Source organism: Nelusetta ayraudi, unplaced genomic scaffold, assembly GCF_046127955.1.
Source record: "Nelusetta ayraudi isolate G7.1 ecotype Tasmania unplaced genomic scaffold, CSIRO-AGI_Nayr_v1 ptg000048l, whole genome shotgun sequence".
Lineage (NCBI taxonomy): Eukaryota > Metazoa > Chordata > Actinopteri > Tetraodontiformes > Monacanthidae > Nelusetta > Nelusetta ayraudi.
In genome coordinates this window covers 10,525,106-10,553,043 of record NW_027466098.1, presented here as the reverse complement: position 1 = coordinate 10,553,043, position 27,938 = coordinate 10,525,106, and the positions used below count along the sequence as shown (strand labels likewise).

At 47.8% G+C, this 27,938-nt stretch overlaps 1 protein-coding gene across 2 annotated transcripts; it reads right to left on the bottom strand.

The window, feature by feature from the left end:
• Positions 1-16: 16 nt before the first annotated feature.
• On the bottom strand, positions 17-26,503 carry LOC142895322 (rho guanine nucleotide exchange factor 26-like). Of its 2 annotated transcripts, none has more exons than XM_076036257.1 (15): positions 26,248-26,503; positions 24,319-25,836; positions 23,654-23,705; positions 23,430-23,572; positions 21,200-21,256; positions 20,185-20,345; positions 17,115-17,267; positions 16,828-16,957; positions 16,260-16,334; positions 15,924-16,013; positions 14,446-14,600; positions 8,358-8,567; positions 2,637-2,707; positions 2,108-2,212; positions 17-1,829 (listed from the first exon to the last, which is right to left on the bottom strand). In XM_076036257.1, exons 2-15 carry the CDS (start codon positions 25,759-25,761, stop codon positions 1,687-1,689), a joined length of 2,988 nt encoding a protein of 995 aa, XP_075892372.1. In that variant the 5' UTR covers positions 25,762-25,836; positions 26,248-26,503; the 3' UTR covers positions 17-1,686. The 2 variants fall into 2 exon arrangements, with proteins under 2 accessions (XP_075892372.1, XP_075892374.1); XM_076036259.1 differs by having other exon boundaries at positions 24,319-25,830; positions 26,248-26,381.
• Positions 26,504-27,938: the final 1,435 nt, after the last annotated feature.

Sequence of the window (27,938 nt, the reverse complement as noted above, 5' to 3'; positions counted from 1 at the left end):
AAGATGGAGCCGGTGATGAGGTTCCCTCTTGACTCGGCAAGAAAAAGCTTTTATTGATATCGGCTGATTAGAATACAGGAAGGTCGACTCGCACGCATTTCTACTACATTAAATACATAGTCACGGCATCACGGCAAAAGCTTATCTTACAATATGTACACACTTGATTTACACAATTACAAGGACGGGAGGTCAATCGCTTGCAGAGCCGCGGTGATGCGTCGCTAATTTATTCATTTATTTTTTTTTCCCTGAGTGCAAATTCAAAGCTTTGGAGTCCTGACGCTGCTGCTGTCACACCTGGCTACTTCAACAGTGGTCGCCTGAGGCGGTGTGTGTGTGTGTGTGTGTGTGTGTGTGTGTGTGTGTGTGTGTGTGTGTGTGTGTGTGTGTGTGTGTGTGTGTGTGTGTGTGTGTGTGTGTGTGTGTGTGTGTGTGTGTGTGTGTGTGTGTGTGTGTGTGTGGGATATCCTATCAGTGCACTCTGACCCCGCCCATTTATTTTATCACGAGCTCTGACAGGCTGACTTGAAGAGGATGAGTCACGCCGGACAGTCGCATTAAAAGCGGGGCCTCTCCTGCCTGCCCTGCCCTGACGTCAACACACACACACACACACACGAAATTCATCTCTGCCGGCAGGACATAAATCCCGCGCACTTCTGGTCTCGCTCGGGCGGGGGGGGGGGGGATTAATGGCGTTGGCGACATAAACTGGATTCACGACGTTGACACTGAGTTTTCCAGATTATAGCCCCTCCCCCACCCCCCCACCACCCCATCATAACTCTTAATTTATTAGTTCACTTAATCTGATTGTCTTCCAAGTGAAACTTAAGACTGGAAACCTCACCCGCTTCCCTTTTCAGCTCAGCCTGTTGCGTTTTTTTTTCCGGAGCGACCGCAGCGGCTTCGCCTCGTCATCAGACGCTCACGCTGGAGCCGAGCTGCCAGCGCTTCCCTCATTACTGCTTTTACAATCTGTTGTCCACGAATCACACCAGCCCGACTGGCGCGCACACGCGCACACGCACACGCACACGCACACGCACACGCACGCGCACGTGCGCACGCACACGCACACACCCCGTCAGGCTGTGTTCATTTTCGCAAAACAAACAAAAGTCGTCTTTTCCCTCCAAAATGGTTTTGTTTTTTTGTTTTTTCTCCTCAATTAGAACATTGCACTTAAAATGAATAAAAATGCACGGAATGAAAATCCACAAATTAAAAAAAACAAAACAAAACAAAACAAAAAAAACAGCAAATTGGTCAGAGCAGCAACTGTCGGGGGTGGCGGAAAGTTTTCTGCCAAACTAGGAAAATTAATGAATACGACAGAAGCCCCGCTGTGCCGAGGCTGCCCACGCCCACACACACACACACACACACACACACACACAGTGAGCAGTGATTAAGGAAATGGGTGTCTCTCCTGCTGTGTTTGGTCTGCACTGTTTTCACATTAGAACTCAGACAATATGCCTGATTTTTTTTTCTTCCAGAACTTCGCAGCTTCCCCGCGTTTCCCTTAAGTCGGCGCACCGACTCTTCCACTGAACTCATTTAGTCCGGTTCACCGACGAGTCAAAGGGTCTCTCTTCATCCGGCGCCGACGGGGGGGGGGAGAAAGAAAAAAAAAATCCCCCTGCTGTCGCTTTCTTTCATCAGCCGCCTGGTTTCTGCTCACACGTTAGTCTCCAGCCCCTGGAGACGGTCCATCCTCTGCATGTTGCGCTCGATGGTGGCCTGGCACGTGATTGGCTGGGCGCACTCGGCGAGGAACCACCCTCTCTCTCCGTCGCGCAACCGTTCACCCTCGTACCAGCCTGGCAGGGGGAAGTCATTGTGAGTGACAAGGAAAAAGACCCACGTCTTCAGACAGACAGACAGACAGACAGACAGACAGACAGACAGATAGATAGATAGATAGATAGATAGATAGATAGATAGATAGATAGATAGATAGTCTGTTTTTCAGTAAAAAACAGAAAGTTGTCCTCAGATAAAAGAGTACAGATTATTTTTTGCTATTCAGAACATTTGTGCAGTGATTTCACTAGATTTTTTTTTTTTATATAATATGGGGCTGATGAGTGAGACGTACCGTCTTCCACGGTTTGAGAGAGCAGCACCACGTCGGCCACCTGCAGGGACAGCTCGTCCGGCTGCTTGGCGGTGTAGGTTCGGATCACCTCCACCTGCACCACGTCTGAAACGGCACCGGAGAGAACGGTGAAGGTCCGCAAGCATTTCAACTGCGACGTGCTGCGACTCATTAAAGGTCCCGCGCTATGCAAAATCCCGACACTAGGTGTCTCCAGAGTGTCAATGAACTCCCCAGAAAGGAGCCAAGTGATTCGCCCGCATACAAAAAAAAAAAAAAAAAGGCGGCGCGTGCGAAAACATAGTTCTGTAAATCAGTGAGGTGTTAGCGCCCTTTGTGACATCACAAGGGGTACAGGTCCCTCTCTCAGGTAAGAGACATAACTGAGAGAAGAGAGAAGGCGTGAGAAAACATTCGACAAGGTTCATTTACACATGATGCGACCTTTGAGCGGCAGAAGGCTGTGATACACCAAGCGACCACCGGGTGGTGCAACAGGCTCAGAGTCGAGGTCAGTGTGGGAACTCACTTGTTCTGTCCTGACACTTGTTGTTGTTCACGTTCTGGCCCAGAGCGCTGATCCATCGAGCACGTTCATTCCTTAAAAGAAAGAAGACACACAAGTTACGCAACTGGTACGGCACTGGACTCCAAGTAAGGTTTTATTTTATTTGTTTATTTTAGCCCAAAAAGGCTAAATGGCTGATAAGGGCTGATATGATAAAGTGCAATGGTGACATTTTATTTCTTTAAGCTGTGTAACTTTGGATCTATTTTGATAAAGATGATATATATATTTTCAAAATGCCTTTAAAGCATGTGCACATTTATTTTATTTATTTATTTTTTTGCACGCATTGTGCACAACACAAGTCAACATGCTCACGGAGGCAAAGCGCAAGTTCTGCTTTCTATCTCTCTCTCTCTCTCTCTCTCCCTCTCTCTATCTCTCTGTCTGTCTTTCTGCCATCCCCTCCTACCTGATAAGAGTTTTCAGCAGGAGAACACGAGTGCAGAGGCCGATACTCGGGGAAGGAACAGAGGAGCTTTTGCTCCCCCCCCCCCCCCCTCCCCTCTCTCTCTCTCTCTCTCTCTCTCTCTCTCTCTCTCTCTGCCTGTGCGTGGGCGGATTTGCTCAGGTCAGATTCCAAGAAACCCGATCTCCTAATTCACCTGTTTTCATTCACTACCGAAGGGGAGGTGAGGATTTAGGGAGAGCGTGCAGGAAATGAAGCAGAGTGAGGGGGCGACCGAGAGGAGGGGTTCAATTTGCCCAGATGGACCCCCATGCCGCCCCGTGACTCAGTCGTTGTTGTTGACTTTTTATTGTTTGCGCGCCTGTTTTCTGTCTTCCCGGGGACAAACAAGCAGTAAAAAATGGGAGGCCGTCACCTCGTGAACGATCTGAGCGAGCAAAATCCCCCTGTAAACCTTTATTGCTTGGTATAAAGTTAAACGGCAAGAGGTCAATGAATGCGCACCCACAGTGCAGCATTTTGATGATAAGGTAATATAACCTTTGGAGTTAAATAGGTTATTCTAGGATGTTGTCTGTCCCAATCAGAACCTCCTCTTCTTTCTTATTCAAAGTAAAATAGCCGGTAGATAAATTTCATTTCTATTTTGGGTTTTGACTGCAGGTCTGTGCCGCACATTAGAAGCTGTTTTGGAGCAGTACTTGATACTTTCTTCGGCGCGCACAACACAACATCAACACTGCAATTAGCTCAAGATGACTAATGATTTACAGCTTGCATTGTAAAATACAGGAGAGTGACCTTAGGGGAAAATCTGACACTTACAATAAATCAAAAGTCAGTCTGAGGGTAAAGGTGAAGTGAGATAGATCCTTGAAGGCATGTTGACAGTTGTGCCCAATTTTAATATAATCACATCCAGTAACTGCTAATTCATTTGGGTGCACCTGAAGGCACCAGGGTCAAAAGTCCAGGGGGTTTCTCACAATCACCTGCAGTCGAGCTAAAGACGAGCCTGAATTCAACTGGTACACTAATGGAGTGCTGCTAACCTTGGTTTCCAGGTTTTAATTGCTCTAATTCCTCAACTGGAATCCATCACAAGTTAACTTCCATTTGGTTGAGCCAAAACAGGACCAGGAAGAATGGCCTTCAAAGCCCCAGAAGCAAACTGTGAGGAAAATAGGAGGCGACAGCTAGCCTAGCGGCTGCTGAAGACATTAGCGTGGATGCTGCAGCAGCAGCAGCAGCAGCAGCAGTTTATTCTAACCGGGTGGCATTTTCGCCTGAAAAGCAGATCAAAAGGTAAATCGAAACCCTCGAGAGGAGAAAAACCGTCTCCCTTTACTTAAAACTCTTTTTGGCAAGCGTGTTTATATGCTGCGGCGCGCGGCGGCTAGCCATCCACTGCTGCCGGTGCATCCAATGGCTCAACGTCTCAAATTTCTCACATCTGAGCTTTTCCCTCCTGCGGAAAAGGCGGCCGCCGGTTGTCACGTGCGACGAGCTCCGCGCACACGCGGTGCTTTCGGGAACACATGCGGCGCACGGAGGCCGTTTGTTTTTCCGCGGCCACGGCGGCACTGTAGCGCAGGTGCGTGACAGGCAACCGTGCGCTCCCCCGAAAAAGGTTTTTCACTGATTACAGTGGAAGTTTCTGTTGAATGCGAGGAGCATACCAGACATTTCCTGGTGCAAAAAGAAGAGAAAGGTGTGTGTGTGTGTGTGTGTTTGCGAGGGTTGTGTTGACACACTGGATTTTGAGCAGCAGGTGTTTGCCCCCCCCCCCCCCACCCGCCGCCTCCCCTCTGGCTGGCTGCAGGCCCACGCAGGATCAGCCTATTCATGGTAATAAAGCCCCCAAAGTGGCAGGAATCCTAAATCCATTGGTGGGAGCCCCTGACTTTCTACCAGGCTCCTTCTGCCAGTGTTAAATCACCATCAAGAACATCAGTGTGTTTTCATTCGCCTGCCTTCATAAAGCTGCCTGTGACTATCCAGCCATGATAAAAGCACCCCTGGTGGGGGGAAATAACGTCATGATCAAGGCTTTTAGAATTAACTGTGTAGCACAGCATCCCAATAATTACACCACTGCCTCATACAGTCAAAACATTTGCATACAAATTTATATTTTACCCTATTCAAATTGCTTGTAATATATATATATATATTTTTTTTTTACTCTGCAATTCTGTCTGTGTGCTTGTGTGTGTCTTCTATATGCTGCTGGGACACTGCAATTTCCCCACTGAGGGATAATAGACACTATTCTCATTCTTATTCTTTGTACAAATAGAGGCAAAGAGAGCAAGAAAAGCCACAAAAACAATAAGAAAAAAAAAATGCAAAGAGCGGAGGAGTGACTCCACTCTGCAGTTATGTAACTTATGGCGCTGCTTTGTGTTAAAGCTGCGCATCAGACGAGCCGTTTAGCCGCAGACATGTATGGCCGCTCTGTTTCCGCCAACAGAGGAGGCACTGTGGGGGGAAGCGGCGGCGACTCCCGGGGGTCACGGCGGCGACTCGCTGGCACGCACGCGGCAGACAACAAGCCGCAGCGGCACAAAAGAGGAGGACAGAGACGGGGGGGGTGGGGTGGGGGCGGAAGGATACGGGAGAAAAGCCGCGCGGACGTCCTCGCGAGGCAGCCGAGCCTCCGAGGACCTCACACGGCGAGGCTCGGGCTCAGGTACGGAGCGGAAGCGAGCGATACGTGACCAATATAAACGGCAAGGGGGGGGGGGGCAGGAAAGAACAGAAGAAGCACATTTCTGTGGTTTTGTCTCCACAAAAAAAGGAAAAGAAGGGAGGGGGGAAAAAAAAACAGGCCCGCCTTAAATCGGAGTGTGTAGAATTTCACGTCGGAGCCCAACTGGAGCTGGCGGAGGTATTTTTCTTTTCTGCCCCCAAAAGCAAAGGCATGTGTGCGTTCGTCCTCGCTCCAACTGTAGCAGAGCCGTTCAGTTTTTATGGTGCAACAGAAAGATTTGGTTCAATCCTTTATCCTTTTATTCCTTATATTAATTCTGATGATAATTGATACATGATAATAAAATGATTATAATTTTATTAAATTAAAATTGATAATATTTTTTTTTTCTCACAACAGTCCCTTTGTTTACTTTAAACCTATATTTGTTTCTCCCATAGAGAATCATTCCCGTCACAGTCGCTCTCGTCCGTAAAAAGGGTAAAAAGACCAAAGCCGGCTGACTAACGCGACGGCGCTTCCATGAGTCACGTTGGGCCGGATCACTAATTTGGGATGGATGGTTAGGGGATATTCCCCGGCCGCCACCGACAAAGAGGCACCGGGGCCGCAAGATGAAACGTGGGGCCCGCGAAGATGAGTGCAACAAAAAAAAAAAAAACGAGGAGAGATAGTCGTGGGAAACGGCCGGTGCAACAATGTGCCGTCGCTAGGCAACGGCTGCAACAATGCCCGGCCAGCACAGAGCTCTGCAGCCTCACACACACACACACACACACACACACACACACACACGCTAGAAGAGAGCCAAAGAGCCCTAAAAGCCCTGCTATCAGCGGAGGTATGCAAGAGGCCTTCCATCACCACACACACACACACACACACACACACACACACACTTGAACAAGGAGGAGCAGGTCCGGATCAAAAGCTCAACCACACGGCAGAAGATTTTACTTCTTGTTTTGTTTTGTTTTTTAAATGAGGTAATAATGTTTAGTTCAGTGGAAATCCATATGAAAGCAACCTCAAAAAAATGAGACCAAACAGCTCCTGACAGTCAACTCTCTCACTCCAGGTCGCAAGTTCAGCCCGTCCAGATGACAGCACAGATAAAGGTTCCGAGTCAGGCACTGGGAGTAAATGGCTCTTGGAGTGAAGACTTCTTTTTTTTTTTTCTCCAGGGACGCACTACAAAGGAAAAGCCTATTATTTTTTCCACAATGCTTTCCAAAGTTTTATGGCGACGAGTGCTCACAGGGGTAGAGTTTTATTTATTTATTTATTTATTTATTTATTTACCACCGCAGTGTCGTCTGCATTTGAAAGCCTATCAAGGAAAAAAACCTACTCATTTATTTGCACGTGTCGAAATGATGCCAATTCCCGTAAAGGCGACGGGGCGGCAACCTCGAGCGAGCGGGACTCGTGTTTGTCGACGCGTCAATCTCTGATTAGTCATAGAAATGGTCAGGTTTGATACGCACACCTGACTAACAATCATCAAAGATTTTGACTTGAGACAACAGCCAGAGGGCAACTGCAGTGACGGGAAAAACAGCGGGAAATTTTCCAACAACGTCGGAATGAGGAGGAACGTGCTCCGAGCGTACGGAGAAAAAAAAAAAGAAACACTCTTGAACAAAGCATCCGACCGCGGCTTACGATTACAGCCGAGCACCACGGGAGCGAGCGCAGAGCGCTTGCGCTAACGCTAGCTGGAACAAATAAAAGTCTGTTTGAAGCCCAGATTCTCTTTGCCCGTCTTATATAATCTACATGCTTTCCACTGAAGTGTATGAAAGACTGATAGGTTGGCAGGGAAGGAGTTGTGTGTGCAGTCCTCGAAAAACTCCCATTTCTAGGTCAGGAGCGTGAGCAAGCCTTCCAGCGGCACGCACGGCGGCAGACCGTCCACAAACAGACTGGGTTTTTCTTTCTTTTTTTTTTCCGCCGAGACGAGATGGTTTGATTGAAAAGGCGCCCAGTCAACAAAACAATTATCCGGCGCAGCCGGTCCGCAGGCCTCGTGACGGCGCTTCTTTTCCGCTGCGACGTAAACAACGAGCGGGACGGCGAAGGAAGGGACACGCACTCCCACACGCACTCCCACACGCACTCCCACACACACAAAATAGGTGGAACTGAATATCCCTGCGACTAGTCACGCTTGACTTTGAGCCTCGGACGGAAGAGCCGGACCGGTAAATGGGCTTTTTCCAACCTTCACTTTGAAAGCGCGTAAAAATGGGAGATGAGAAACGCGGCGGCGGGTTCTCGGAGGGAAGCCGAGTCGAGCTTTTTGCTTTTGTAGAGTCGAGCCGCAAAAAAAAACCCAAAAAGCCTCCTCTCGCCTCCCGGCGCAGCTTAAAGACTAAAGCCTTTGGAGTCGCAGGTTTAAACGGCCTGCGATCCGGAGCAACGAGTCACCTGGGCACTTCACAAGAAACAAAGAGCCGGCACCTGTCTCGCCAAACAAAAGTGAAACTGAAAAGAAAAGAAAAAAAAAAAACCTTTTTGGTTCCTCGTCAGGAGGGAGAAGAGAGAAAAAAACACTCACAGCAGCTCCGTCCCCAGGATCATGGGCACCGTCTCGCCGGAGTGGTTGCTGCGGAAGCGGAGCTGGAAGAGGTGGCTGGCGCCGCTGGGCTTGGAGCTGAGCATGCTGGCCGTGCTCCTGATGGGCGACAGGTTGAGGTCTTCGGCCTGGCAGGGTCCCACCCAGATCTGGTCCCTCAGGGCGTAGTCGATCACGGTGTAGCTCTCCTCGCTGCGGGTGGGGGTGGGGGGTGGGGGTGGGCAAAGGTTTCCAGTCAGAGTTTGAGTAGATTTAAGCAGAGGAGATGCTGCACCCAGCTGGTTTAATCTCTATCTCTCACTCGCACACACAAACACACACAGATGCAAGGACAGGTGTGTGCACATTGTGAACCGAGGCTGGCGATGATGTCGTTTTTCAGAAACATGGTGAAATGATGAATGAAATCAAATAAATCACATTTGCTTGAACCATGAAATCTCATTTAAATGCAGATATTACGCATATTTTCATAGTCGGCAGACCCCCGTGACCCTGAGCTCGGGACTAAGCGGGTATGGAAAATGAATGAATGAATGAATTCAATTCACTGATGTACAGGGTGTTCCAAAAAACTTTTGCAAACATTTCGCAGGCCAATAATTTTGGCAATTCATGTTGAAATAACCTCAAATTTTCACAGAATGTATAGAAACTATAAATATTCAATGTTTTATTTTGTTTTGTTTTCAGGTTGCGTCTTGGAATATGCTCGCGCACAGTCACCCAGTAGCGACACGGCACACCCAGACCCAGTGGCAGCAGGCCCAGTGTGCCGTGTCACAGGCAGTGCACCACATTGAACACTGATGGAATCGGTCCCATAATAAACTTACGATGTTCAACACCTAAACTGTTCAATTTCATTGAGCTAGACTTGGTAGTTTTCAAGGTAATTGCTTTTAAAATGATGTCAATTTTTTTTTGAGACACCCTGTGCTTTTATAACAGGAAGTGCAAAAACAGCCAAACAGTTTCAGGCTGTTTAAAGTATGTCTTGATATGTTGGCCTGCCACAGCAGGCTCAGTCGCTTGAACACTGCTTGCAACTTTAATTTTACTTGACTCTACAATTTTGTGGTTATGGTTAATTTCATAGTTTGGTGTCTTACAAGCCTACACGGACTAAACGCGCAGTTGTTTGCATGACAGAACCATAATAATAATAATAATAAAAAAAAATAATAATTCGCTCAATCACAGATGGCAAACTGTGCTTGTTGTTAAAATTCTACCACTGGCATTCATATCACCGACTGGAGCTTTAATAAAACCACAAAGCTGGAACTCGAAAGGGTTCTGGATTTGGACGGGTTTTTGATAGAACAGTGGTCCATTGTCTGGAGGGCCACAAACATATTGAATTGCAGCACAATATTTAAGACACATTTGCTGATTACTGCGCACCCACCCACTCACTCGTTCCCCTGATCCAATCATTTTAAGCACAGCAGCTCAGAGAGCAGATCTAGTTTTTATTGCTCTCTAGCTATCAGGTTAAAGACTAAAAGCTCTGTAAAAAAAAAAAAAAATTATAATAAAAAACCAACCAGCACGAATACATCACATGTCACATTAAGGGTCTGGAACAGCGCAGGTCAAAAGTCCGAGCAATTCCTGCAATTCTGCATGTCCTTCCACTAAACAAGCCATCCCTGATTGCTTTGATACATGCCTACATTTCCCATGAGTACCCTCCACCTGGCACGGCTCTCTGTCTTCCAGTAAAAACAGTGCATTAGCAACATCTGGAGCTGATTGTCGGACATGTTATCCGAAATGAAGAGTGGAACCTGGAAAAAATGTGTGTGTGTGTGTGTGTATTTTCATTTGGCTCTGGCTAGGCTGCTGAGCAAAGAAGCTACCGAGCGGCAACCGGCTTCTGGCTAGCCAGCGCGCGGCCATTAGCGCTCACATGCGGAGCCGAACACACAAATCCAGGGATGAAGGTGGTCGGCTAAAGCAAACAGCGAGTGCGCCGTGCTGGCCTGCGCAAACAGAAACTCACACAAAACCCTCACACGCACACACACTTTCTGGAGTGGGGAGTTGGAGGGGGTCACGATTGTTTGGAGCATCGGCAGTCACGGTTGGTAGCCTCCCAACAAGGTTCAACTGTTACCCAGCGGCCCCTGCTGTCTGGCCATCAGTCAAGCCTGGAGGGTGTGTGGGCCCCCCTGGCCAATCAGAGTGTCGACGAGACGGGAGAACAAGGAAGAGGATCTGCCCAACAGTGATAGCCACGCCCTTGATCCTAACCCAAACACTAACTTTAGCCCCTGCGGTATGGCTAACCCTGACCTCTTCCTGACCTCAATCTGGCCTCTAAACTCAGGCCTTCACCCTTCAATTTCATGATAACATTGCGAGGACCAGAAAAAATGTCTCCGGCCTGCTGGTTGAGAACCGGCATCATGGGACAAACAAAGTCCGCGCCAGGCCTATGATCGAGTTGTTTGTTATATGCAATTAGCTAATTAGCTTAGCACAAGACAGTGAATCAAAAAACTATATGTAAAGTCTCAATGAATCTGGAGAGTTTTGTTGCATGTGCAGATCAGTTAAATGTCACTGACGTCTTCTGGCGTTGGATGTTGAATCAGGGTTCATAGAGGGTTGTTTATTTTATTGAATTGATCTTCATGTTCGACTTTTGTTTTGAATTTGGCTGACAGACAGGTTGGACAAAACAAGTCCCAATTTATTATTTGTGAAAAACATTCTTAAAATGTTGAGAGATGCTGTTTATGTTGTAAATGTTGTGAGAAACCATAACATAGATACGTACTGATGCCACCCTTCAGCCAGAATTAAAAATAAATAAATAAATAAATAAAACTTGCATAATGAACAAAACACTAAAAGGAACAACTTCCACACTAATCTGCTGCCATCTATTTATCCGCATTTAATGTCCCCCAGGACTCAGGTATCAGTGCTTTTTAACCAACCGGCATGCAAATCAAAACTCTCTGAATCCCAGGCGAACGTCCTGAAATCAATCAAAGCACATCTGATACATTTCTGTGAAGTCAGAGAGGATGATTTAAGGGCTGTTTGCAGTTTGGATGCCGACTGACCGCCCTGCAGGTAAAATGCCTGGAATTCCGTTCACATGACGGTGGGAACAAGACGGCAGATGTATGTGCGCGCTTGTGAGGTGAGTTTTCCCAGCACAGTGTGTGTAACGTGTGTGTGTGTGTGTGTGTGTGTAACGGGACAGGAACAAGGGCGGGTAGCGGAGCGGATATCTCCTGTTGAAATGTGGGCGCCGACGGTTGGAATCTCACTAAGTCGCGCAGAAGCGAAAAAACAAAACAAACTGCTTGGTACGACGAGCCGGCAGAACAGGCACCTTCACCGCATGTCATCACAACTGCACCGGCCGGCCCCCTCTCGTCGTCGTGCAACACTTCCCCCCGGCGCGCAGCTCAGATTTGCCGCAAATCCTCGCGCTGAGACAACACTCGGAGAAACGAGCGCGGAAAAACAAAGGCTGCTCGCCGTCGGGGCTCCGGCTGCAGAGCAGTAGGAGTGTTGAGACTGCGGCACAGTCGAGCAAACAGAGGGGAGGGGAGGAAAACAAGGAGGGCCGCCGGGGTCGGCGATCCTACGCTTGCACGCAAACACCGAGAGTGCACGAGGCAGAGGAACCACAGGATCGTGGCGCGCGATGAGAAAGGGAAAAGAAAAAAAAAAAAAAAAAGCGAGGGACGGAGGGAGTGAGAGAAGTCGATATCCGGAGCGGCCGCCAGCGTTCAGATGATGGCCAGAATTTCGCAGGGGGAAAAAAAAAAAAAGCAAAAAAAAAAAAAAAAGCAGGAGGGGAGCCAGCTTGTGCGGACTCACTGTTACGTAAGTGTACTTTGGAGCCGCGGCGCAGCCGCTCGTCACTTTCCCCGCCGTGCGACCCGAGGAGTCTGCCGAGGGGCCACGGCTTCCAAAAATCACTCTGATAGATCCGGCGTCAAGTTCCCGGAATTAGCCGCCATCTTCTGCCGGAGCCATTCTGCCACTGGGCTGAATAACGGGAGGCGGCGGCTCGAACAGTTGGAAATGATGTTGCAAGCAGTGATAATGACTTTTTTTTTACCGATATCCCGATATCCCGATGTCGTCCAACTCCTAATTTCCAATACCGATATCAACCGATATTAACCGATGTCAACCGATGCCGATATAAATTCAGGAGAAATTGAAAGAGTCATATTTTTATAATGTTTTTTCCCCCCGATACCGACATTTTCCGATATTCATTTTTAATGCCTTTATCGGCCGGAAATATCGGTAGGCCAGTATCGGACTTCCCTAGTTGCAAGAAAACAACTTGCTGTTGTGTGCAACGCGGGTTGTTTGGTCTGACAAGCAAAGACGCTTGTTTTGCGGTGGCACTGCATTATTAACAGTGTTACAAAACAAACCAGAAATGAGACATTAAAAGCCTTCATTTCAATAAAGCACTCCAAACTGTGTGCCAAATCAACATGGAAAAATTAGCTTGGCTTTATTTACTCTTTACCCCTCTAATTAGGGCAGCATGTGTGTTTGAATAATGACACAGATTTACAGTCAGGTGTCACATGCTCGAACACTTCGCAGCTTCCTTACTGCTTAACAGACTACCTGGACCTTGCACCTTCCACGTGACTTAGCAGTCTGGAGGGTGGAGCACACACCTGGCTGGGAAGGATGCCACGCACCTGGGAGAGGTATCAAAGGGCCGTGCCCTTTGTGACATCACAGGGGGATTTTTTTTTTATTTTCATGACAGGGAGTTTTTTCCCCATTCCCGAGGTGGTGGCTGACGAGCTCGTCGAGCCACTTTATTATTTCAATACGAGAAGATTACATTGCATAACAGAGGACTTCCAAGAACTGCAGGCCTGTTCTGGTCATGGGAGTCTTTTCCACTCTGCATGCGAAGCGCTCTGGCTCTGACCTGTCCACACCTTCCGCACGGCGCTCGTTGGGAGTTCTGGGAAATGCAAGGCCGGCAAACACAGAGGAAGACGAGGGAGGCCGAAGGGTTTAAGTGGGGATGGAACGTTTACATTTGGCAGCACGGTGAGCTGGTGAGCGATCGGCCTCAAGAACCCCCCCACCGCCCGGAGACACGACGATTCCAATTTCAATGTCAAACTGGCCGTCTGACCTGCGAGTCTGGCCGGCGCAGCGCTGGCTGCCTTGTTTTGGTTGCTGCGGACGGAGGAGCGTGCAGCCGTTTCAACTGCACACTTTCACAGCCTCTCCCTTTTCACACAGACACACACACGCACACATAGCAAGCACACTCCCTTTTCCCAAAAACAGGCCTGATACGACTGGAGTCGGCCATCCAGGATCAAATTCCCAGAAAGGCTTTGTATGTTTTGTTTCTTTCCTCCCTCTATAAAAAAAAAAAAAAAAAAAAAAAAAAAAAAGAAACGATTCTTTGGAATTCTTAGTCTGCAAGTGAGTGTAAAATCAGTTCCAGACAGAGAGGGGGATGGACGGGAAAGGATTTCTTTTTTTCTACTTCCAGTTTGGCCAACGTTTGCATGCATGCAAATGAAAACCACACCGTTTTAACAAAGTCCGTTTTACGGCTCGCTTCGGGCCTTTCAGCTAAAACCCGAGGAAAAAAACAGGAGGGGGAGGCGGATAATTATAATACTAACTGATCTGGCAAGAGAGAGCGCTGGCCGCGGCGGCTGCAACAGGGACGTGTTGAGGCGGTGACAGCATTCGCAGGAACTGGCAAAAAGCCAGAATGCGTCAGGTTGAAGCCACTGCACCTGTTCAGCTGCCAACACACCCCTGAACGGAAGGAGTGTAAACAAAAGCGGCAAAAAAAATCTGCAGTCGGTTTTGCTTTTAAAGTTCCTCAGACTTTGTACTTAACACGCTGGTATTGGTCTGGTGACTGTTGAAACCCACATTTCAAAGAAAATGTAAAACCTTGTGAAATATAGAAAAAAATAATCTACTGCCAGCCACCTGTATGGTTCTACATGCACACACACGCGCACACACACACACACACACACACACACACACACAGCAGCCTGATTGTCAGAGCAGGCGGACTCACCTTTTCTTCTTGGTGACGATCAGGACGTCGTTGAAGAGGAAGAAGTAGACCTGCTGCCGCGACGTCCGCTTGAGGAAGATCCCGCTGTCCTCCACGAAGGCCGTCAGCTCGCCGCGCTTCACCATCCACCTGGAGGAGGAGACCAGCGGGAACGGCTGCGGGAGCAAGAACCAAAGGAAGCCGTGACTGGGAGTGGCGGGAAAAACGCCTTGAGTGAGTTTGTGAGAATGTTGCACTTGTGAGGACGCCTTGAAACGGCAAATCGGGAAATGGAAAGGGAGCTTATTCTATTTAGGAATGTGTTTCAAAAGTTCAATCAACATGACATTGAATTGGGAGCAGCAAAGCCAGCACGTGTCTGGGTTTGTGTGCATCGTCGGTGTGCCCCGGGCTGTTTCCCACACTTCTTCAGGAACTCTGGTGACTGCCAGAGCTGGTGCATTATGTACATAAATACCTGCTCAGCCAGCGGCTGTTGTGTCACATTTGACCGCTGCGTCTGCATGAAGGTCTATACAAGCCAGTGCATCAGGAGGTCATAGTTATTTGCTGTTGTTTTTTTTTTTTACACACGCACATAAACACATTTACAGACATAGTTTAAGGGAACGTGTTGAGGGGAAAAATGCTTTCCAATCCTTTATTTAACGAGGGGGAAAGAATGAGATTAAAATGCTTGTTCGACACAGCATCAGGACAAAAATAGCAATAAAGCAATAAAATTGCTCACATTACACTTGAGAGTCAAAATGTGGCAATTAATGCACTAAAACTTTACGATGAAACATTCCCAAGTTTACAATATGCAAAAAAAAAAAAAAACAACAGCAATTTGAAAAGTGACCAGGGACTAATTAGTTAACCAAGAGGTTTAAAATTTACTCAGCTGAAGTTGTCGAATCAGGCGCAAAGTTTTTCCAGGATGAGTGGCCGGCATATTGGAACGTTTTGTTTGGCTAGCTCTGACCCGAGGGACCAACATGTGTCAAGAAGAAGAAGTTGACGTCTTAAATCTGCGGCCTGGAAGAACTGCGTCGTCTATCTTCCAATCTGCAATTCACTCCCTCCCGTAGCCCAGACACAATGCTGCAAAGTCTAAAATGGCAATAAAAGCTAATAAAGTGGCAGCATATCACTTCACTCCTCCGAGGGTTTTCTGCGAGTGCGGCCTCCTCCTGCTGTGCTTTCCCACCGCCACTTCCCTGACTCACTCACGGCCGAGGCTGGTTGGCACTTGGATTTATGAGGGGGCAGCTGTTAAAAGAACAATGTGAAACTGACGCTTCAGCTCCACGGCAGGTCAACTTAAGTCCTCGTTGCTCCGTGGTGAAGCCCTTTCCTCACACACACACACACACACACACACACACACACACACACACACACACACACACACACACACACACACGAAACCCAAACACAGCAGCATAATGGTCCATTAAGCCCGGACTGAAGCGCGCTGAACATCATTTTCATACCTTGATCTTAAAGTCCAACTGGGAGTTAATGGTGTACATCATTTCGGTTCGCTCCATCCTGCGAGCTCCTTCGTTGCACTTCCTTACCACCTGCTCACACACACACACACACACACACACACACACACACACACACACACATACAACACACACACACATACACATACAACACACACACACACACACACACACACTGAGTGTTATTCATACGCCTACACCAACACCAAACTCTGATCCTGATCATAAAATTAAACCCAGATAAATCATTTTAAGTTAAGTGTGCTTTTATTATGATTATTTTATTCTGTTTGTAGTTTGCTAGCAGTGGCCACGCACCTTGCTGACTGCCTGCAGGGCCTTCTTACACTGCTCGTACTGCGCCGAGTCTTTGGGAGTCTTCTGGCAAATTGTCTGCAAACAGAACAAGGAGAGTTGGGATTCGGCTACGATAATTTACACCCGAGAGCGAGGTCCCGCCCGGAGATGCACAAAAACAACTGCAAATTTCACTCGCTTGCACGCGCGCCACGGGCAACATCCGCAAGCGATAAAAACATTGATGCCTCCAGAAAGCTGTGGGAAGCGGTGAACTGAAAGCAAACTTTCTCAGGATCCAGAAGCCTCTGAGTGTTCGAGCCCAAGCCCCGAGTCCCCAGGGAGCTACTGGGAGAAGACGGAGGAGAAGGAGTTGTTAGGGGGGAAGAGAACGGGGAGAGGGAAGGGGCAGAGCGAGGACAGAATGATGCAGGGCCATATGAAGCTTGGAAGCCCAAGACGAGTATAAAGTATTGAGAGAAAACAGAGGCGTCAGGCATGTTGGCAGCAGTGGGGGCGGGGTGATTTCAGGTCACACAAACAACGCTGAACCACGCTCCACCCCATCGCCTGCGTTCAGTCAACTCACATCCATGAGCAGCGGCAGCCGAGTGATCCTTTGCATGGGCAGAATGAGGAAGGAGATCATGGGGAGGTTCCTGCAGTCCAGGTGGCCCTCTATCCTGGTCAGCACCTCCTTAAAAACGGAGTTCTTGGAGCTGCAACAAGAGTTGTGAAGGAAATTAGAGACCAAAGATGGAGAAAAAAAGTCAGGAAGGGAGAGGCGGGGGGGAGGTGGAGGGGAAAACTCTCTGGTTCAAAGAACCCGTTGGATCGAAGCCGCGTGATGAGGGGCCAGTTCGCTCGGTCACTCACACCAGCCTCTGCAGCGTCCTCTGCTGGTAGACCTCGTTGGAGCAGTACGTCACGTAGGGCTCGAAGTTGGACTGGGCATGCTTGGAGACGATGTCGCTGATGTCGTCGATGACGATGTTCTGCTGGTGCCTCTCTTCCAGCTCCTTGAAGAACCTTGAAGGCAGCGGGAAATGAGGCGTTGGTTCAGTAGCGGGACAGGAACTCACACGGGCCACCCTGGAATCATCCAGGGTGAGGGGTGGGGGGTGGGGGGGGGGGTGGAAACCAGAGGATGAGCTGAAGCCGAGGAGGCAGGAAGGAGCGTCAACACCTCTCAGTTTAAACAGCAACAGGATCACGAAAGAGGAAGAACCCCGCCTCTTAAAATAGTCAGAGCCTAACATTAAGCTCAGCACTGAGGCTTTTCCCCTTCCGGAGCGCCGCCAGATGGCCGCTTTAATGGCACGCCACTTGGCCACCTCTAGCGAGTAGGTGTTACGGCGAGGCGACAAACAGGAAGCTGTACTCCACATGGACAGGAAGCTGGCCTTGACCCATTTGGAAGCGAGTTGGACGATCGTCGCTTTTCAAGTCCCAATCCGGCCTCGGAGCAAACAATCCATAGGAAACAAGGCTTCTGGTGACCCCGTTGTCCTTTGACCTCTGGCTTCTCTAAATGGGAGGAAAGCCGCACGGGACTGCCAGAGAGCGAACAGACACAAACGTGCGCAGCCCTGGGCTCTAAACCGGTAACTTCCAGGTGCATTCTGGGAGCTTTAGCAGGTCAAGGCCACTCAAGTTCACCCTGCTGGCCATCCCGGAGCAGATGGTGCTGGAGCAAGTAAGGGTTTAACGAGCAAAGAGCAAGAGGCGCAGAGGTTGAAACAAGGGTGAAAATGGTCTGAAGGGTTTGAGGCTATTACTTGTTAGTTTGATGCTTTTCATGTTCTAAATAAATGACTGGTTAAGTACATCTGCACCAGTCCTAAATTATTTGTATATTTTACAGAAAAAAGAGCTTCAGAATAAGGATATTTCCACTGAACTGAAAGCAGCATCAGTGACCTCTGTGATGTCAGCTGCTTTCAAGAGCGTTTTTGCACAAACTTCCTGAAAAGCGGACAAAGCTAAGGAACTACGTAGACGAGTGTTTTTTTCTCAGGGACACATGACTGTTAGTAAACACTGGAAAAAGAGTTATGTCACAGTGTGTCGGTCCTTTAAAACTCTCTCTCAGTTTCACCCGCAGACAGAACAGGAGCCCGCAAGGCGGAGCGACATTTTCTGCTACTGCTTGTTGAGCCGGAGCTGCGGGCCGTCCTTATCTCAAGGGCTGACATCTCTGCTGCTCTCTCCCCTCCCCTGGGGGAATGCACATGCAGGCAGCAAGGCGGGGAGCGTAAAGAATCGCATAATGTGTGGGTGTATGTGTGTGTTTGTTTGTGTGGGTGTGGGGTCGACGGAGGGGAATGAGATTGGCCACAGCGTGTCAGAATCCGGGAAGGACCCGCTGAGGAATTTACAGATACTCTCGAACGGTGATTTAATGTGCTCCACAGCATAATGACAACATGCATAATGATTTCACACAACAGCCTCCATGTAAATCTAGAAGGATAACACAAGCCCAGCGGGGGATTGTCACCTCTCTGCCCGGAGGCCCGTTTAGCCCGGCATGGAATCCCCGAACAAATGTCATGGTCTGTTTTCACGAGGGAGGCCGTAAACGCTCTACATGCGCAGCAGCGATAAACCGAAACTCACAACAAAATCCATCCTCGCATTTTTTTGTTTCTTAGCTCCAGGGTGGGGAGGAGGAGGAGGGGCACCGAACGAACAAAAGGCTGCGGCACGTAGCTTTATTTACACAGAGCTCCCAGGCAGCACCTGGTTAAAGTTTCGGATTTAAAAAAAAAAAAAAATAAAAAAAATAGAAAGAAATTACAGCCCTGTGGTTACCACGTCCACAAGCGCTGAATGCGTTTGATTTGGCTACCGCTGCTGCATGTCACTGTAATCTGATTGGACGTTGGAATGTTTGGATTTTGGGGCTGAGGGTTCTGATCTGGTGCAAACGTTTTTGGGAGTCTCAGCCTGAAAATCTTGGTTTCGACTCAGGACAAACACAGAGCCGTGAACATTCAAAGATGAAACAGCGATAATGTTGGGGCCTTTTCAATGCGTCGTCGCAATCTAATGAAAAGCAATAGATCTTATGACGCATCCCAAATAAAGAGAAATGCCACCAAGGAAACCTAACACAGGCCAGATGAGAGAAGGAAAAGTTTCACGTCAATCATTTGCGGAAACAATTGATCCTGCTGCAGCGGCGCTGTAATTGCCGAGAGAGCGCAGTTCTCATCCGTCTCGGCTTTCACGGGCCTCACATGCATGAGTGCCTCCATCGGTTTACGAGATCCCCAAAAGTTCACGGTTACCTGGCTACGGATGTGATTAAACGCTCCAACACGCAATCAGCGCAAGTCACCGCAAATGGCAGTCGCGGCACTGGCGGGTTCTGTTCACCTGGAACCGCGACAGGAAGCGTGCGTCATCCACAGCCCGGAGCGAGTTGGATGGTTTACGTGGAAAAGTACCTTGAACAAATGGGTTTTTCTTTCACGTTTCACTTCATTTGCTGTTAAGCCTGTTGGCTCTCCATTGGTTTCAATCATTCCCTTCAAAGGAGGTTAAAGGGTGATGTTGCAAACATCTTACTCCTCAGTGGCCAAATCACACACCGCATTCAACGGTGGAAGTCTCGGGTGCACGTGAGAACAGGCTGAAACACAGCAGCCAGGTTGTCATTGTCAGGCTGAATAGGAAAACCACAAGACTGAAGCTTCTGTGCTGTTTTTCTTTTCTTTTTCCTGCGTGATTGTCCCATGGTGTCATATTGGGAATGTAATGCCGAGTTTCCCGTCTACACATCTAATTCACCCCCAGGTACAAATAAAGAAACCCTGAACCTTTGACCCCTGAACCCTGAACCTTGAACCTTGAACCACCGTCAGTCTCCGGCGTGGCATCACATACCGCTATGCAAACACCTGCCGACGATTCTCGCGACACATTTACACAGTGCACTCACTTGGTGCTGGCCTCGCAGACGTCGACGATGTTGGAGAAGAGGTGGTGGTGCTCTGTCTTGGTCATGGCCTCGCTGAGCTCCGCCGAGTTCTTGAACAAGCGGACGAGGATCTCCAGGCTGTGCAGGTACGAGTGCTCCGACGAGATCACCTCGAATATGGCCTGAAGCGCGAGGGCAGAGTGGAGCGAAACCCAAACAATGAGGGCTACTGGTCTCTCTTGATTGCTATTACTGTGATTCATTTGGCTTAACAGATCATTTTTATGATGTCAAACAGCCACTTGAGTAGTGCTGTACGTATTCAAAGTCGTAAATCTTCAATGACAATTTATTTGATGAGATGGGAAGGAATTGACAGAACATGAGGCATTACGGTAACTGAGGTTTCACCTGGCGTAGCATAGCAAGTGAGCTCGCTACTGTTCAATTTGCCGTCAATCTAAAAAAAAATTCTCCATATACCAACCTCAGCATTTAATTGTGTGGTTGTGGTTGGCAATAGCTCAGATGCAGTCCTGCTGTTCTGTGCAGGATTCTAACAATTCTCAGCTGAACTTCAGTATCAAATCTGGATGCAACAAGATGTTTCTTTCAACTTCCCTGTTATTGGCTAACCTGCAATTTGGCAAATTCCAGTTTGCTACCGTTCATTTCCATTTAGTCCTATTATTTCCAATTGAAAGTTTCCGGCTTGGAAAGTTTACAGGATTTAGCCACCTGACAGGTAAGGCCTAATCAGAACATACGGCTGTCTACTTCCTTCTGTGGTGTATTTGCATTTATGATGTGTCTTTTCTTGCAGGTCACCCTTCTAAAAGAGATATTGGTCTCTAAGTGTATTTAACCTGGTCAAATATAGGTTAAAAAATGTGTGGTGTATATTTTTTTCTGCTCTATTCTTTGAGTGTTTTTTTTTTTTACTTGTCTGGACTAACCAGTGTAACCCATACACTCCCTGAGCAATCATTAAACAAGGTATGTGCAGGTGCAGGTGTGTGTCGAAGAGGATTTCCACCTCTTGTCTTTTGCGTTCCTCTTGGTCCAACCGCTCAGACAGACCGCTTTTCTTCACCTAAAAAACAAACAAAACGATTTGTGAGGAAACTTAAAAAAAAAAAAAAAAAGAGTGTGAAGAGTGAAGACCATTCCTCGTGCAAGGCCACTATAATTTGACTACGCCGTCTACTCTTTCATATGGGTTCTCTGCAATTGCAGTGTTGCTGTGTTTGTTTGTTGTTTGCCTGCAACTATTGTCCTCACGGACAAAGAAGCAAGCACTTAAAATGCCACCCTGGCAGAAGAGCCAGTGAAACAGAAAGTGGGACACAAAGGATCTTCATGCAGTCTCAAATTAGAATTGGCTACTTCCCCAAACACTTAGCTGAGCACAACATGAGTAGTTTGTAAGAATGCCTGTTAGCATGTTAGCACGCGGAACTCAGACCTGGTTCAAATGGAGCGAGAGCAGAGAATGTGAATGAATCAAACGTTTTACTGCATAACACAAAAATGTGAGGATCTTTCAGATTATCTTTAAGGAGATCTGACAACCTGAGTGGCTTTCACACGACTCTCATCCTGTTTGTTTTGAAGGTACATCCAGTGATAGTGAGTCAGCCCTCAGCAAACACAAGGAACAAACAAACCTGGCCCAGACCAAAGTCTCCTATCATCTTTTATCATTTATTTTACATATACACCCACCAGACTCTATCTTCCCTTTGTTCTCACTTTCCACGCTGCTGAGCATTCAGCGCTGTGACCTTCCGACCATGTAAGGCCTGGGTGAAGCCGGAACCGTGCACCTTGCGGTACCAAGCAAACTCTGTTCCCGCTCGGCAGTTTCACTGGGTGTAACCCAATAGCAATGCACTTGGGAAGATTATCAGGAGCATTATAAATTCCTTATATTTTGATAAAATGAAAGCAATTTTCACACATTTGACATTTGGGGAAATATGAAAAATACCAGATGGCTTCAAAACTAAGAAAGAAAACAGAAACCCTACTTCAAAAAGCATGGGTGGGGATTCCTAATGCTCTGAAATCTCTGGGGTGTGAAATCTCATCACAACCTAAACAAAAAAGGAGCTACAGGGAAAGCAGGAGAAGGGAGGGGCAGAAGGAGAAAAGACCCACAGAAACAGAACTCCCGGTGCGGGAGTCAGTAACGGACCACCCTGCAAACAGTCACTTCATTTAAACCTGTGCTGATAAAATGTGCTCCAAATATGAGTTTCATAGCGTCTGCAAAATAAAAATGTCAACCAGTGACACAATTTTAAAACAACTGCTCTGTTGTCATCAAAGGCTAACCTTGCCAAAACTAAAGATTATATGTCAGATAAACTCTGTGAAGCCATAACATATCCTTTTAATCCCATTGTTCAGGAGAATGCAGCAAGCCAAAATGAGGTGACGCTCCAGACAGGCTAACAGAAACTTCACCAATTTTCCATCAGCCCAGGGATAAACAGACAGCGACTGAATTTTCTGCCCCTCTGAACCAGGAGCAAAGTAGTTTCCTATCACACCAAAGGGCCATGCCAACACGTCACCCACAAACTCTGGGCGCCAAACAAAGAATCCTGCCGGGTTACATCATGGTCTGTCTGGCCAAATACATTCACGCTAACAGATGCTCAGCTGTAACACAGCTGTGGTGGGGGGAGAGAGCTGACCCAAGGAGTCAGACTGTCAGAATCAGCAAGAAAACAGCCAAAGGAGGTTTTTTTTTTGGATGCTCTCCCTTCAAAATTCAGTTACGATTTTCAACAAACCGAAGGGAATTCCTTACGAAAAACTACGTTAGCTCATTTGCTTCCCATCCCATCCGTTATCCTTCCATTCCAATCCTTAACTTTATTATGTAATGCAGGGGCCACTGCATTTCTTTTCGGAGGCAGAATTTTCAACATATCTTCAGCATGACGAGTGTGCGGAGCTGTCCAAGACGCTGGCACCAGGCCAAGCAGTGCTTCCTGTGGGTCTGGCCGACTGTCTCCCTCCCTGCCCACCCAGCTCCATGAAGAAAATGCTCCTGTACTCCCAACAAACAATAAAAAAGGGGGCAGAGGAAGTGGGAGGATGGGTATGGACTGCAGCCAAACTGGATATGACAGCATTCCTGGGAGCTCTAGCATTCCGGAACTGCGCAAACACAGCCACAAGTGCAGACTGCGTGTATTCCTGTTAGTGTCCTGGATGGAGAGAGAAGATGGGAAATAAAAAGTGTTGAGTCTAACCACGGAGAGTTGGCTCCAGGAGGTTCGTATGGGTCTGTACTGGACCACGATGCCATTGTCTGGTTTGGGACCCCTGGAATCTGCGTCTTCATCCGAGTCGTTGTGCAAGGCCTTCTCCTTGTAGTTCTGGTACAGCTCCTCCTCTGCAAGTTTCAAGACAAAAGTCATGTTGGAGAGAGGATTCTAGATAAGAAATAACAGGAAAACTTTTCTCTTTTCCTCACCTTCACTGTCGAATGTGCGCTGAGAGGTCAAAACCTTCTTGATTTCCGGGCTCTGCATAAAAGATGCAACAAATAAAGCACTTAGGCACACACAAAGCTTACATGCAATGCATGCACAACTCTGTCACCTGTCAACGACCTGCCCCCGCCCCGCTTTATTGACCCCAGTCTAACTAAAGACCCACTGTGTGGATGTGAGCGTGGTGTCACATTACGTCAAGTCCCAAACAACCACATCTGTTGTCTTCTTGTTAGGCCTTGTTGGGAGTGCTGCCACTAAGTTTGTCCCACAATACTCGACCTGTTATGTCACTTTGGAGTATGGACTGTGACCCCTTACACGCCGGCACTAACAAGTCAGTACAATCTTAGGGCACAATTAGATATAAACCAAGAAGATTGGTTATGATTAACCAAGCTGAAAACTTTTTCTCCAGATAAATGACTCTAAAAGAAATTTACATTTTAAAGTCAACTGACAACTATTAAAGACACTTGAAGCCATCATGTGAAAGAAAAACCTCAAAAAGTCCAAATGTTCAATCTTAAACAAATAAGAAATGCACTTGTCTTCTCTCTGAGCACTGATGCGTGTTTCTTGAGCGTATCCTTACACTATCCAGAACCAGCCTCTGTCCTGTTGTTGGGCTCACATGTTTACATACCTTGTTTTTCCAAGGGCTGGTAGCCTTCAAATTCTTGGGGCTGGGAAGTTTGGGTGTCCCAGGGCTCAAAGACTTGGGTGTTCCAGAACTAGGAGATTTGGGTGTCCCGGGACTGGTGAGTTTGGGGCTGCCAAGGTTGGCAGCACCAACCATATCTGGCACTTTGAGGTGAAGCTGAGAGAAGCTGTGAACATTCAGATCTCCAGGGGGTGCCTCTGAGTCTATTCCAGTCACAACAGCCCTTCTATAAGACGTGCTTCTCAGGCCCCTTTGAAGACTACCCGGGCTCTCACTGTCCCCATCTAGTCCCTCGCCAGTTTTTGCTCCAGTGGAAAAGTAGGATCCCGTTTCCACCATGCTGAGAGTTTTCAAGGCTCTCCTGGAATGATCAATTCCAATCAGGCCGACCATACCTTGGCTTTGCTGCCCAGAGGCTGTGGTCTTGCTTAGCCGAACATCTGATGCTAAGCCCTTGGGGATGAGCTGCTGGGTTCCCATCTTCATGGCAGCGGGGCTGTTGGTACTGAGGACGATCGAGGGGGTGGGAGAGACAGTCGGCGAGCATGAAGGAGATGGCGAGGTGGGGGAGAGGGAAGAGGAGGATGAAGAGGCATGCCTGGCGTCCTGTGGTGTTGAGGCGAGCGAGCACGACGAGGGTCTGCGCTGCGTCTGCCCTCCGTCTGCCGGCGAAGGGGAGCGTGGGGTGGGAGGGTCGGAGGAGTTCAGTGAGATGAGAGAGGGAATGCTTGAGGTGGAACTGTGGGAGGGGGTGGGCGTACGCTGGGACAGAGGAGAGGAGTTGGATGCGGATGAAAGGGAAGACAGCTCGTGGTGGTTATAAGTGTTGTTGTTGGGAGTGCATGGGGACGAGAGGGGCGAGGCGCCATTGAGAGGTATGACTTCAGAAGACGCAGTATTTGTTCCAAACCCCGTGTGATCCTTCCTGGAGTTGAAGTTTTCCAGAATGGACAACCTTTTCTCATTATCCTCGAGACTCTTTTCAGGCCACGCGGTTCCTCCATTACTGTTTGCATCGCCGTCACCATCTCCGTTATGCACTCGGTTGTCTAGCGAAGCAGAATTGTTGCTTTCAGACCTGAATTTGGACAATGAGAATAATCCGTTGGACAGATGCCCAATGCTGATACTCCTTATAATTCTGGCTTTCCTGGTTGGTTTGTGCATAACATGTTTCAGCACCACGGTGTTCTTGCCCCAACTGGGTGCTGTGACCACCAGCCTCTCCTCTGGCTGGCACAAGGTGATGGTGGAGTTGCTGTCCTCCACGGGGAAGTCCGTCGTCATAACCCCATTGAAGTGATAGCTGACGGGCCGCGGTTTGGAGTTCGCCCCGCCACGGGAGTTATTACAATAGTCCGCGCGGCGTCTCCACAACGGGGTGATGTTTTTGTTCGACAGGTCCACGTCATTGCCAACATCCATGGTCCTAAAATGTGCGTCCGGACCTACAGGGTCCCAGTGCCAACAATACAGCCCTTAAAGAATCAGATCCTACCCCTGCATGGAAAACAAAAAGAGAGGTTTGTCAATCAGTGTCGAAGAGCTTTAAGGCAGGTAACCAAAGCTTGCTGGTTTAACAGAACAGCTACTGGCAGCCACACTCACTCAAAGAGGCAAGCGAGTCAAAACCGTGATTGGGAAATATAGCAACGGTGGCCACAGATGATATTATTGTGCTTGTTCACTGGGGTGAGATGGCCTTATTTCAAGCACAAAGCTGACCAGATATTACACAACAAAAGGCGCGTTCACCGCGAGCAACAAGTGCGCGAGGCAGAGTTCGTTTACTTGTCGAGAAAGGTGCCGTGTCTCACTGTTGACGCAGACACACGCGCCACAAACAACAACAATCTGCGCTCTACTTGAATCACTGTTTCGGATGTTGTCACACCGCAGGACGAGACTTACCTCTAATCAGCAGAGCCGCGGCAGAACGCGCTCATCGTTGTTATTGTCTGACAGCCTTTTAAACTTCGCCTTCCTTTCTTTGGCCAGAAATAATAATTGGAGAGAAGAAGAAGAAGAAGAAGGGGGAAAAAAAGTCGATCGGGTGTAAGTAATCCAACTCGGGAGGTTCGTAACGGCAGAGTTGAAAGAGCGGAGGGACTCTCGGCGGAAAGGTGCGCGCGGTGGCAGGCGAACTCAAAAGTGAGCGCGCCAGGGGCAGCAGGGCTTTGAGTGGAGCAACGGGGAGGAGTGGAGAAGAAGAGGGAGTGGAACATCCAGTACAGTGACCCACCGCTCACTGCACTCGCACACTGTGATGTGCTCATCATCGGTGACCGCTGAACCGAAACGGAATTGCGACAATACTTTGTGTTGTGTTTAATTGGCGCGAAAGGATATCTTCTAAAAATAATCCAATCGAATGTTGTCAGTTGTCTGTAATATAATGGCTGTTGTATTTGAGTTGTTGTTTTTTTTTGTTTGTCCCATCAAAAGCCTCAAAAACTCTTTCCCGCTGGCATTGATACATAAAAAAACGTCCTAGTAAAAGTTATGCACAACTGCCCAAATTAAATGTTCATTCTGGCAGCTAAATTAACTCATGATATCGCGCGCCATCGTGTGTCTTGTCCATGTTATTGCAACTGACTAAAAGTGGCTGAAAAAAAGAAGATAAATTAAGAAGATAAATTAAGAAGATAAATTAAGAAGATAAATGTCGTTTGTACTATTTTGTTGTGTCGTCAAGCAGATTTACATTTGCTAGCATTTTATTTCCTGTACACGTCTGTACAAATCATTTTCTGTATATTACAATCTCACTTGAAACATCCCCCTCCCCTGTGGTTTAAACGGCCTCTCTTGAAGGGTCTTCACTCAGTGTGCTGCCGTTCCAAAAAGGCATCTTATCTGTGGACGCCTTTTTGATTACGGATGCCCTCGCGTGGACTGATTCAGCGTGCTGAAACATCTGTGTCACATGAAGCTCTGGTTGGGTCATCAACGGCTTGCAAAACCGAAATTGCAAAACAACCTGCGGTTAAATGTTTTCTACTTGAATCCACACCAACGTCTTGGTTTCTCAATCCTAAATGATCAGCACGTCACTCCGAGTATGACAGTCATTTTCTCACAACTCAGTTCTCCAGCATGTTATTCAGGCGGTTCTGGCATATTTCTGTATTTTTGGTTCTTGACCACAAGGGCGCGCGATTGTTGCGGTTACGCCTCGCCCGTCGTTTCCGCAGCAAATGAAACGGAATGACACTTTGAAGCGACATGCCGAATGAATTGTGCGTGCGTGTGTGATTAAATAAATATTCTGATTGTTTTTAAAGTGTTTTTTCATAGCCTCTGTGGTATTGTAAATAAATAAATAAATAAATGTGGATTTTCTTCTACTTACTTACTAATAAGGGCAACCTTTTGGTTATGAGGTACACAAACTAGACACTTTATTTTTTTTCAAGGTTTCATTTAATGTAAACCTCTCCTACACAATAGTGATGTGAGGCTACTCTCCAGGATAACCTGAATCTACGTACATAGAATGGCACTTTTAAAGGTTCTGGCAAAAAAATAATTTCATGGATAATTTCCGTATCTTAATCCTTCTCGTGGCCAATTGTTACTGTGTCCTATAGAGGAAGTGC

Bases quoted from the DNA above. Each gene is read 5' to 3' on its own strand.
- LOC142895322 (XM_076036257.1), bottom strand. From the start codon at position 25,761: ATGGATGTTGGCAATGACGTGGACCTGTCGAACAAAAACATCACCCCG. The intron at 23,706-24,318 runs GTATGTAAACAT...TCTTTTATGCAG, and splicing joins CCAGCCCTTGGAAAAACAAG to AGCCCGGAAATCAAGAAGGT. The intron at 16,335-16,827 runs GTGAGTTGACTG...TTCTGTTTGCAG, and splicing joins GGCTGCCGCTGCTCATGGAT to ACAATTTGCCAGAAGACTCC.